We start from the raw sequence: 13,025 nt of genomic DNA on the forward strand, positions 1-13,025 counted from the left end.
ATCCTGCTGCACTGCATAAAGGAGTTCATTATCGTAACTGAGCTACCAAAATGCAGGGTTAGGATTTGACCACGAGGTGGGAGCATTGCTCATCGCACGTACCAGGGCACACGACGCTACCTCTGGATGTACCAGCTATTCAAGATAGAAATATCCTGACTATTTCTGTGCTATATCCTGCAAACGTGCATGTTATCACTAGAATAATACATTCCCAGGACAGGCACACACACACAAAGGACATTTTTCATAGTTTCATAGTTTCATAGTTTCATTCAGGGTTGGAAGGGACCACAAGGATCATCTAGTTCCAACCCCCCTGCCATGGGCAGGGACACCCCACACTAGATCAGGCTGGACAGAGCCTCATCCAGCCTGCTCTTAAACACCCCCAGGGACGGGGCCTCGACCACCTCCCTGGACAACCCATTCCAGGGTTTCACCACTCTCATGGTGAAGAACCTCCTCCTCACATCCAACCTGAATCTCCCCACCTCCAGCTTCATTCCATTCCCCCTAGTCCTATCACTACCTGATATCCTGAGAAGTCCTTCCCCTGCCTTCCTGTAGGCCCCCTTCAGATACTGGAAGGCGACAATTAGGTCACCTCGGAGCCTTCTCTTCTCCAGACTGAACAGCCCCAACTCCTTCAGTCTGTCCTCATAGGAGAGGTGCTCCAGCCCTCTGATCATCCTCGTGGCCCGTCTCTGGACACGTTCCAGCACCTCCACATCCCTCTTGTAATAGGGGCTCCAGAACTGGACACAGTACTCCAGGTGGGGTCTCACCAGGGCTGAGTAGAGGGGGAGGATCACCTCCCTCGACCTGCTAGCCACACTTCTCCTGATGCAGCCCAGGATCTGATTGGCTTTGCGGGCTGCAAGTGCACACTGAGAGCTCATGTTGAGCTTCTTGTCCACCAGCACCCCCATGTCTCTCTCCTCAGGGCTATCCTCCAGCCAGTCACTGCCTAGCCTGTATTTGTGCCTGGGATTGCCTCGACCCAGATGCAGGACCCTGCACTTGCTCTTATTGAACTTCATGAGGTTGGCCTGTGCCCACCTCTCTAGCCTGTCAAGGTCCCTCTGGATGGCCTCCCTTCCCTCCAGCGTGTCTGCTGCACCACACAGCTTGGTGTCATCAGCAAACTTGCTGAGGGTGCACTCAATGCCACTGTCCATGTCCCCCACAAAGATGTTGAATAAGATAGGTCCCAGGACTGATCCCTGAGGGACTCCACTTGTCACTGGCCTCCACTGGGACATGGAGCCATTGACAGCCACTCTTTGGGTGCGGCCATCAAGCCAGTTCCTTATCCATCTAGTGGTCCACCAATCAAACCCATGTGTCATTTTTAATTGTCTAATTGCTAGCTGAGACAGAATATTTGAACTGTGCTTTGGTCCATGGAAAGAATGGAATGGAATGGAATGGAATGGAATGGAATGGAATGGAATGGAATGGAATGGAATGGAATGGAATGGAATGGAATGGAATGGAATAGAGTAGAATAGAATAGAATAGAATAGCATAGCATAGCCTAGCCAGACCAGACTGGATGAGACCTTCAAGATCATTGTGTCCAATCTATCATCCAACACCACCTAATCAACTAAACCATTCAACCAAGCACCCTATCAAGTCTTCTCCTAAACACCTCCAATGAAGAGCTGCACTAAAAAGTTTAATGATAAGGAATCTTTTCCCACTAAAAAAAGCCCAAACCAAAACAAAGAAACAAACAACAAAAAAAACCAAAAAAACCACAAAACCAAACAAGCAAAAAACCCACAACAACAACAACAAAAATACCCCACAGAAGGTGGTAGAGAGTGCCTATGGAAGTGTTAATCATAGAAAGTTTCATGTTGGAAGGAAGCTTTAAAGCTCACCTAGTCCAATCCCCCTACAGTGAGAAGGGATATCTTCAACTAAATCAGGCTGCTCAGAGCCCCATCCATCTCAACCTGGAGCACCTCTCCTATGAGGACAGTCTGAAGGAGTTGGGGCTGTTCAGTCTGGAGAAGAGAAGGCTCCGAGGTGACCTAATTGTCGCCTTCCAGTATCTGAAGGGGGCCTACAGGAAGGCTGGGGAAGGACTTCTCAGGATCTCAGGTAGTGATAGGACTAGGGGGAATGGAATGAAGCTGGAGGTGGGGAGATTCAGGCTAGATGTGAGGAGGAGGTTCTTCACCATGAGAGTGGTGAAGCCCTGGAATGGGTTGTCCAGGGAGGTGGTCGAGGCCCCGTCCCTGGAGGTATTTAAGAGCAGGCTGGATGAGGCTCTGGGCAGCCTGATCTAGTGTGGGGTGTCCCTGCCCATGGCAGGGGGGTTGGAACTAGATGATCCTTGTGGTCCCTTCCAACCCTGAATGATACTATGATACTATTTCCAGGAATGGGGCTTCTACTACCTCTCTGGGCAACCTGTGCCAGTGTTTCAGCACCTCCAATGGAAAAAGTTTCTTCCTGATAGTTAGTATTAAATGGGGATATTTTTTTTTTCCATTTGTTGTCAGTTCTGTAAGCAGAAAAAAAAATGTCACCCAAAAAAAAAAAAGTTTGTGAGTATAGATGTCCATGAGACTGTTTATAAGTTTCCATTCAAAGTGTTGAAAAATAACTATTTCACATGGGAAAAACAGGTTTCCCAAAATGGTTTAATAATGCCCTATCCCACAGGAAGCATTTAATGAACTACTTGTGCTGATGAAGTCTCTGATAGGGCTGTGTCTTTATGTGGGAAATGGCAGCTCCATATCTCTTTTCTTGGAACTGGAAAAAAGGGTATAACTAAGTAACAAGCAGGAAACAAAACAAAACAATAACATGAAGACTAGATTAACATGAGAAGAAGAGAGATTTGCACAGTGTTTTGAAGTGTTAAGACTGAAGTCTAAGGCAGGACTGCAGCTTACATAGCTATCCTCAAGTTAGCTTTAAAGTAGTTGCCTTTGGTGCAGATAGAGCCAGTCTAGGAAGCTCTGGCTACATGCCTGGGGATCTCCTCTCTGTCTGAGTCCAATCCCTACTTCAGGAGGCACACTCAGTTCACTGTCTTTGGGTAGTTTCAACATAAGTCTGATACACAAACTATATTTCACACCTGTGTTTCAGCCTCAGTGTTTTGGTGTCCACATGAAACAGTAAACCAATGTGTCCTTGGCCACTTGGTTTCCCATGAAGTAGAAGGACAAACGTATTCAACACATTTTTGAATGTATGTTTTCCTGTAATAAGGTAGCATCTAAGCAATAACTTCCTTTGTACATGCTCAAAAAGAAGTTTGGACACAGATCCTGCAAAGATCTATGCAATATACACTCTGCAGCTCTCTTCTCCAGGTTCAGGATACCTGTGCAGTAGGACAGGGTAGCAGATTGACCTCGGCTGGATGCAGGGCTCTAGCTGATGCTGATGTGTGATGGTGAGGAAGCTGAAGAGCCCTCTCAGTAAATCTACACAAATGTGTGCTTGTTTAAGACAAATACATCCCAGCTACATACTGAACAGAGGCTGTAAAACTTAAGTGCCTTGAAACTGCATAAAGTCCAAACTGAGTTTCTCCCACCAGCAAACCACATGTGGTAAGTGCATTACAGCTGTAACCTCAATCTTTATAACTCCCCTGCTTAATCTTTTTTTCCAGCATGTGAAAGGCCATGTACTGGCATGTGAGAAAGCATATGTTTGGGTAAACATTTTGGTAGTCTGCACACAGCTATGTATTATCCATGGATAAATTTCCTTTCTCTACATCCCTCACATGGCTGGTAAGGAGATTTGCCCTGGAGGGACTGATGGACAGGACAGGTTGTGCAGTATTTATCAAAACAGAAGTGTCACTCTAGCTCTTTCTTTTCTAAAGCTCATTATTCACATTTTTTTCCTCCTGATTTCTACCAATGGGATCTTCAGCTATGTCCTGGCTATGCAGCATCTGGATGAAAAACATTCAGCCTACAAATTGTCCCTGCATAGCTACAGCTGTTTATTCACTGGGTTCAACTGGTTCCACAGCATTGGTCTTTTACCTAAGGGGATGACCAGAACGTTTTCTTACAAGAGAACAAATAGATACTAAATAACTAACACCACACAAAGACCAGAAACTTGCAAAGAACCAAATTCACAAACTCAGTCTTCAAGTCAGCACAAAACATTCATTTCTTAGCTCTCCTGTCCAGATAAATATGTGCCCCAAATCTTCCCAAGACCTTGAGAGAGCAAGCTTTCAAATGTGACATAGTCATCATAGTTATGGCTCATCAGGTCTACACACTTGGCTTGGCTGATGCTACTAAGTCCTTCTAGAGAAGCCATCTGGTTCTGCCAGGGCTGCAGCCTTCTAGCATAGTCACTGCTCAGGCATCTCTCACCACACTGGGGAGAGGAACCATTCTGCCCATTAAGCCTTCTGGGGCCCTGATAGCTACACACAGCACTGGACATATTTCTGGACATCTAAAGAGTTTACTGTTATTTGAGTATTTGTGGTTAATTTTTGCATGACTGCAGACAGAGCTGTGAATGATGCTTCTTCAAGAGTGCTTTCCTGACAAACATTTACCTTGAGTTTAAACAATATGACCTCTCAACAGAATAACTGAATCTTCCTAAACAGTTGTTGCTAAGGGCACTCTAAAAGAGTACTTATTTATGTGCCTGAAACACAAGTAGCTTGAGGATTTTTTCTAAATTTTCAGTTGAGGTATCACATTTTCTTCTTATTATCAATTTGCTAGAGCAACAGGAATTTTGAGCAATTGCTTAAAAGCAATAAAGGAAAACAATATAATTCTGACCTGCAGTACTTACAGTGAGGTTATCTTTCTTGACCATCAAAACAAAGTACTGTGTTGTGTAGGAATCGCTGTGTTTCTATGGATTTCACTGAGGCTCGCACAAAGAAAATGTTAGCTCTGACATTTTTTCCCCATTTATTTTGCTACCTAATATTTTAGCAATTGGTTTTACAGCACCATAGGTTCAGATTCTATCTCAGAGCCCTGTGATACACAGCTGAGGAGGTGCAAAAGAGTAAACATGCCACAGATCTTACATCTCTTTTTGCACTTTGCTGAGACTACTAAAACAGACCTCTACACTAGGCTAAGACTCATTTGCAATTATTCTCTAATGTCCAAAACACTGTCCCATGGCTTGGGGTTGCTTCAGCTCAACAATGTTTCTTCAGCATTTCTCTGAAACAGCATAGGACATCTATGCTGACATGCTCACTCCCACTTCCTTCTCACACCTGTGGTGTAGCAGCACTTGGTAAATTCCTCCTCATACAATTAAGTTGAGAAAGCTTTGTGTTTGTATTGTCCAAGCATAACATGCCATCACAAGAAAGCCCTGCACAAGATGTCCCTGGTTTTCCTTAGCTCTGTTCTTTCACATCTTCCATGCAGACTGTCCTAATGGAAAGTAAAATATGGCCCCAAGAAAGCCAGAAGGATAGAATCTCACAATTCCACATTTCCTATTCTAATAATCCAGGATTTTTCTTGCAGGCACTGCACAAAAAATTGATGGATAAGGCTTACCAACAGAAAAACTAAGTGGCTCTAGACATTATGTGAAAGGGATGATTTTCCTCCAGAACGCCCCAAAGGCTTTTTTCAAGTCTCATGACTGTTTCTTCTAGGTCTGTTTCTGATCACCACACAATTTCTAAGTTCTAAGATAAACTACATATGTTTAGGAAACAATAGATTTCATATAAAAATGTGCAAAAGAAAAATATTAGTAAGATAGTGTCCTTACCATCTGCTTTCTTTGATTCATCTCCCACATTGGATTGATCTTTTTTGTCCAACTTACTTTCTTCCTTTAATTCACCTAGAAAGAAGCAATAGGAAACACTATAAGCACTGTAATACAGGGTGGAGTTTATTAATGCCTATAACTCAATCAAACTGCAACATCCAAAGGAGATACTCCTTAGGAGAAAACATCTGAATTCACAAGGAACTGGGTTATCACATTTTCAATAGAATAAAGTACCAAGGAAAGAAAAAATACTAAAAATATCCAGAGTCTTAATTTAAAATTATTGTTACCACCTTTTCAAGTGCACATGCAACCTAATATTCCCTCTGGTTGTATGTAGGCCATTAAAAACCTGAGAAAAACCTTCATTTCTAAATCAGGACTAGGAAACAGTTTTGCTTTTAAACAACCTAGATCCTGCAAGACTTCATCACAAGTCTTCTGCTTTAAATAACCACCTTATATATCCAAAATAGCTCTATGTCATTTTGTCTTAGTTTGTCTCACCAGTTTCCTTTATTCATAGATTCATTTGGATTGGTCCTTTGATGACAGTGTCAGGGAACAAACCATCGTCCTGGCATTGATCATTGGCCTAAGAGTCTCTGTAGCAAACCAGGAAAGAAAGGCCTTTGGCAGAGAAATGGTTGGTGCAGAATGAAAATGCCAACTTCAATTGGGGTGTATTTTATGAACCTAAGAAGGTTAGCCAGAGTCATTTTCACTTTTTGTCCTCTATTAGTCATAGAGCAGAGAACATTAGACCTTCTCAGACCATCCCTTCATTGGATAAGAATGCCAGATGCAAGATCAAATGAAAAATAGCTTAAAGGGAGAGCTCTATCAGAACAGGGCTTTTTCAGCTGCAGCTTGCAAACAGCAAAACAGGTGTCCCTCCTTCAGATGTCCAGGGAAGCAAGAGAAGCCTGCCCAGATGGGAGAAGGCAGCTTTTCTCTTCCTTGGGGAAGAGTAGAAGTGAATTTGTGACCCACACCTCAACAAAAAAAGCTGTAAGAGGCTCACTTCAGAATTTTGTAAATGAGAGGTATGTTACAGGGCTGCATGAAAGTGACACTTCTTCCATTTGTACTACTATTTCTGTTACTATAACTACTTCTAATATTTGTCTTAACATTATAGACATTGTGTGCTAAAGAGGATACAATATGCCCTTGAAACAGTCATGGCCAGCTCAAAAAAAGGAAGAAAAAAAAAAAACCCAAAGAGAAAGAGAGCAATTGGAGGGAATAAACACTAGAATATTTGTTATTCTTGGATGACAAGACAAATGACCCGTCTCTCCAGTTAAGCCTCATCATAAAAAGGGAATGGTTTTCAAATCTTCAAGTGTTTAACATGATGTAAAAAAAATATGTCCTGTTCAGCACTCATTCAGAGCCAAAACTTTTCATGTTTTGTTTCTTAAGCTCACTGCATGGATGAGAGGAAAATTAAAGCAAGTTGATACAGGAGAAGCAGCAATATCCCCAGCTGATCACACTGCCACTGACATGGGCTCCTTGAACAGAAAGCTGCTCCAAGCAGGGTTGAGGTGTCTGCTTGATGAAGATGGCCTCTAAATGAAAGACATTTTCTTCAAGAAATGAAATGAAAATGTATCTAGCAAAGCACAAAGATCTTCTCCCATTTCCTCCACTATCATATAGCTGATGGTTATGATAAGCTAATGATATTTTATTTGACCATTGCACAAAGAAGTTGCTTGACCCCAAGTGTGTTCAGGAAAAGATGAGGAACATTCACACTTAGGTTATTTCACAGAGTGATCTCTCTGAGAGAAACTTTAAACTCACTTGACAACACAATTTTTGAACTTTTCAATGAATGTAAGTTATTATGAATAGAGGACTTTGGAGCATTGTAATATCTACCCTGACACACTGCCAGCAGCAGAGCAGAATGATGATCATAATGATCTTTTTGAAAGGGACTACAGAGGCAGAAAAATAATAAGGCAAATACTTTATGATGAGATATTAACATATAGGCATAAAGGAAGCTGTGGTGAATCCAGAGACATAAATGTTAAGATTTCATCAGTCTCCAAAGACTCTGCAGTGATTGTACCTCATAAAGGCCTTTTCCCACAAATTAAAGTGCAGAATTTCTTTCCCTGAGGAAGATACTAATTTTCAGAAATCATTATAATTCCTTCCAAAGCATTTTTGACACCCACAGCAGAGAGAGATTGCAGGGAAAGGTATTGTCAAAATCACTAGAGCACACTTAACTCTCGTGTTGTTAGAAGCATGTAAAACAAAGGATTTCAGAAGCAAAGTCTGATGCAGATTTTATATGCCCCCAAACTTTTTGTCTCCTTGGGGGCCCATCCCTATTCACCTGCATAACACTGTCTGAAGACAAATTTCATACATAACAGAGCATGACAGCTTGGGTCCCCACAGCCCTCCCAATCTAAAAGAATATTAAAAAATAAACCAGATAATCTAATGATGAAAGGATCCTTGGGAAGGGCCAGCAGCCAAGTGAAATCCATGAGAATCATATCAGGAATGTTTTAAACAGAATTTGTGCCTCTGTTGCCATCTAATCTCACTGCCTGTGCCTGGGATTTTCAAAGTCTGTCTGCTCACTCAGGCATTTTCTCAAAGGATGCTTCCAAATGTGAGTTTTTTGCTGCTTTTGGACTAGCTGATACTTGTCAAGTTTGTAATAAGTCACACGTGGCTTTACAGGCATTTTTTGATAACAGCTTCAGGGAGCAGGGGCTGGGAAGGGAAGAACAGTGAAATGTTCTAATTTTATTTTTTAATGTTTAATGCAAATTTTAAAACATTTTTTCACCTTTTTTTTTCCCCTGTGCAAAATGTGATTCTTAATTCAGTTTTCTAACAAATTAAAACCCTGGAATAAAATTTCTAACAAAACCAACCAACCAAACAAAAAACTCCCCAAAACAGAGATTTGTGACTGCCCTAATTTAAAACTAAGTAAAAGAAGCATACATAAAATAACTACTAAAAACAGAGAGAGGGAATAAAATACTCTGTTCCAAATATATTTATACCTGTGACTTAGTTCAAAGATTCCTTTAAGAGGTACTAAAAGTAGTTTATAAACCAGTTCAGTTTTGGCTTCTCCTATCAGTTGCCTAAGCAATGAACATTGTTCATTGAACAAAGAATATTTGTTTCTGCTTTTCAGCCTGTGTTTGACAACAGCCTGCTTCATTTCCAAGAGAAAAGGCATTCTTTCCCTTCCTCCAAAAGTGCAGGTGTAAAGTAGCCCTGTTCTACAGGAGAACACTGCTTTGGAGTTATTTGCAATTTCTGATTCCCATATGCAGGTGACTATGCCAACATTCAGGCAGAGGCTCTGGGCCCAGGACATCAGGTTCCCAAATCTCTGGGAGGAGATACTGGATTTAGGGTTGCATTTATATTTCAGTGGAAGAAGAGAACTCACCATTCTGGACATGCTGCTTCTGTTCTCCAACTGGATGATGAGAGTCCTCTCCCTTATCCATCCTAGGTGCATTTTTCCCTTGAGAGGCTTCATGTTTGTTCACCCCAGTTTGCCGAGTCCCACTTACATGATTCTTACTGGAATCTGTACTTTTGTTTTCACTAGGATTTGGTTCTCTGATGTTCTCTGTGTTTGCTGCTGTACCATCTTCAGCTGGCTTCTTCTCATCATTCTCATCTGTTTTCTTTTCTTCTGTTCCTTGATAAGCATTTTCTTCTGCTTCTTTCTTAGCTTTTTCTTCTGCATCCTCAGCAAAGACAGAAGATGAACAAGGAAAAAAATCATTATTATCAGTCAATTTGACAAGACTGATGCAATTCACACATCTAAAGCTTTTTTTACACAAACAACATTTAGATACATGTACAGATTGACAATTTAAGAAAGTAGTCAAAAAACACTCCCTGTTGGCCTAGTTGTATATTATCTGCATGTCCTATTTTTACCATGGTTCACCTTTGAAAATGTAGTTCCTTAGACTCTTAAAAGGCAAATGTGAAAGAGATATTAGCTATTGAAGGCTCTAGGGATGCCAAAGCTAACTTAATTTTTGGCACACAGCAATCAGACAAGCAACATTCAGTTTATCTCACACCGTACCACATAACTGAGTACATAAAACATTTCAGTTCTTTGATATCTACTTTTCTTCTCCTCTTGTTTCTGGTTGCTTCCAATAACACCTTGCTTATCTCTTTTCTTCCACTTCCTGTTATGCTTTCTTTATGCTTCTGCCCTTCCTTTGCACACTAACACATTGCTGCTACTACTTGCCCTTCCATCCCCAAAAGTCTTGCAATCAATCACAAATATGCAATGGTATAAATTCAAAAGTAAGTGCTAAAAACCAGCAGCACCTCAAATACTCTCTTTCAGAAAAGAATACATTCACAGAATAATCAGTTTCCCCTCTTCAAGACACTGCTCTACTCTTATTTAAAGCTTAGGTACAATCAGTATTAATAGCATAGGTCACAAATTACTTTGGCTCCAGGTATTGAGACTACTACAGTTCTAGCTCACGTTGGGTACAGCGAAGCTCAATGAACTCAGATTTACAGGCTCTGGGTGGCTTTCTGCTTCACACTGGAAAGTAGGACACAACCACAGTCCATCAGTGCAGCCCTTGAACTAATGAACATGGCTGGGTATGCACATGTTCTATGCAGAGACTCCATAATTTTCTTCCTCTTATCCATGATCAATAGAAATTTAATCTGCAAAACCAGCTGAGCATCATAGCACATGTTCAGTTTGGAACCTGTAAGCTTACACAGCTTCCTAACATATCCATATCCATACTGAGTCTAAGCATTCTGATGAGACTGCACTATGCCTGTATCCAAGATTTCTGGGTCAGTGATATCCTGGCCCAGTTGCTATTTGATGTTAATTAAGAGTCAGATGCTTTATCTGTCTTCTCTTAGTAATTGTTATTTTTCCTGGCAGAGCATCCCAACGCATTGCAGGACACCAGTCTGAGGGGGGTTAGCAATATAAAGTCCTGCTGTGCAGCAGGCCTTGCTGCATATGGCTAAGGCAGGCAAGGCAGATGGAGAGGGGTGCAGAGACTTGCTGCAAATCAAGAGGAAGAGAGCAGCTCAGCAAAGGTTTTGATGCAAGGGCTCTGGAGTCCAAGAACAGTTCCTGAGTCCCTAGCTATAGTTTGTATATGTTTGTATACGTAGAATCACAGAGTTGTTTCAGTTGAAAAAGACGACTAAGATCACCATGTCCAACTGTTGACCTAACACCACCAAGACTACTAAACCATGGCCCAAAGCAACATGTTTATCTTTCAGGATAAAAAATACACATGCTTGTACCACTAAATGCACCCAGAAACACAGAAGTTATGTGAGTCAATGAATTCAGGTGAACTGAAGCTGAGACTGCTTTCTGGGTCTTTGACCATATACCTGGGCCCTCATCCATGTTATTGGAGAGGAAGGCTGGCAAAAACATCAACTAACTCAACTATTTAGGGCTAAGGACTGTCAGAAAAGTAAAGATAAAATGATCTGTTCAAGGGTTCCCATGTCTAATAATGCAGACTGGTGAGCTCTCTCTGCTTTCATGTGATCAACTAATTCTTCCATAGACTACCCCCAGGAGCTGCTAGAAGTATGGGTTTTTTAATAAGGAAATTGAAACATTCTTCTCTCCAGCTAAAACATTAATAATCAAACACTTACAGGTAAGACACTCTGCAAAAAATGGACATGAAATACTTGCATCAATAGATATTACCAGCAGCAGTTAAGCAATGTGTGCACATCCGCTTGAATCCGAACTTGACATTTACATGTTCACTTTAGAAAAAAATCTTTATGCAGTGCACTTCAAATGGGTACAAAACACATTTAAAAGTTAAAAATTCAGAATCTACTATGATCTACTCCATGTATTTGTTTTAGGTGAAATGTAAGACAAGTTTGTTTATTTCCCCACAGGTGTCTCCTGCATAGGATTTTTATCACAGTATCACCAAGGTTGGAAGAGACCTCAAAGATCATCGAGTCCAACCTGTCTCCACAGACCTCATGACTAGACCATGGCACCAAGTGCCACGGCCAATCTCCTCTTGAATACCTCCAGGGATGGTAACTCCACCACCTCCCTGGGCAGCACATTTCAATGACGAATGACTCTCAGTGAAGAACTTTCTCCTCACCTTGAGCCTAAACTTCCCCTGGCACAGCTTGAGACTGTGTCCCCTTGTTCTGGTGCTGGTTGCCTGGGAGAAGAGACCAACCCCTTCCTGGCTACAACCACCCTTCAGGTAGTTGCAGACAGCAATGAGGTCTCCCACTGAGCCTCCTCCTCTCCAGGCTAAACAATCCTAGCTCCTTCAGCCTCTCCTCATAGGGCTTGTGCTCAAGGCCTCTCACCAGCCTTGTTGCCCTTCTCTGGACACGTTCAAGTGTCTCCTAGTCCTTAGTATACAAAGCAGATACGTATGGTACAAGTTGAAATGACATCCTCAAAACTGATTAACTCTTGGCTTCATCCACTTAACATTCCTATACTGTGAGATATTAACCATGTTAAATGCTTTGCTTCTTTGGTTGGCTTTACTTTGGTCCACAAAGAATTGTGAGTAACTTTAAGTGCCAATTAAAAACTACAAAGGTTATAAACTCCCTGGCAAATCAGCAGCTCTGGAAGTATGTTTCTACTTTCACAGAAAGGCTTTTCCCCGAATGGTAAGTTTTAATCACAAAGGAAAATGCAATTTGAATAACAATGCATGCTTTCCTGCACAGGGCTTTCAGGCAAATAGGAGAACTATGCCAAATCTTCCACCAGCCCTTGAACCCGGGGCCACACAAAACATTAGATGCAAACTCCATTTACATGAAATACAACAACTCCATTAAACAGGGTATAAGTAACAAGCAGCTCAGAGAAGAAAATGTTTCATGAACAAAAAAATAAAATAAAATAAACAAATCAGTGACACATTCCTCATTTGGTTCCAAAGATGGTGTAAATCACCCGAGGGTTCATGGAAAGCTTGGACCAGCCCCCTGAGGCATGGGGTGGTTATACCTTTAGTCATTCTCAACAGATGGCTCGCATTAATTCCAAAGGATCTCCAACAAAAGAAATTTGACAATGCCTAATTTATCATCAGTTTATAATCACCTGCCAATTTTTGTCTCCTCTTAATAGCCAAGGGTGTTTGAATAAAAATGTAATGCCTATATTTTGCAGCTGCAGTAGTCTTCAGCAATCT

The 13,025-nt window shown here is 41.5% G+C and overlaps 1 protein-coding gene across 9 annotated transcripts in view; it reads right to left on the reverse strand.

Annotated features, from left to right (window-relative positions):
- Nucleotides 1-13,025, reverse strand: part of PDE1C (phosphodiesterase 1C) — a 315,392-nt gene that overhangs the window by 49,463 nt on the left and 252,904 nt on the right. For all 9 annotated transcript variants that reach the window (XM_068156896.1, XM_068156894.1, XM_068156903.1 and 6 more), the window contains 2 exons: nucleotides 9,227-9,526; nucleotides 5,773-5,847 (listed from right to left, as the gene is read on the reverse strand). In XM_068156896.1, the coding sequence (XP_068012997.1) occupies nucleotides 5,773-5,847; nucleotides 9,227-9,526 (375 nt within the window). The remainder of the gene's footprint in view (nucleotides 1-5,772; nucleotides 5,848-9,226; nucleotides 9,527-13,025) is intronic.

The sequence above is a fragment of the Melanerpes formicivorus genome, unplaced genomic scaffold (genome assembly GCF_026170545.1).
Source record: "Melanerpes formicivorus ecotype bairdi unplaced genomic scaffold, bMelFor1.0.p_v2 SCAF_35, whole genome shotgun sequence".
Taxonomy (NCBI): domain Eukaryota; kingdom Metazoa; phylum Chordata; class Aves; order Piciformes; family Picidae; genus Melanerpes; species Melanerpes formicivorus.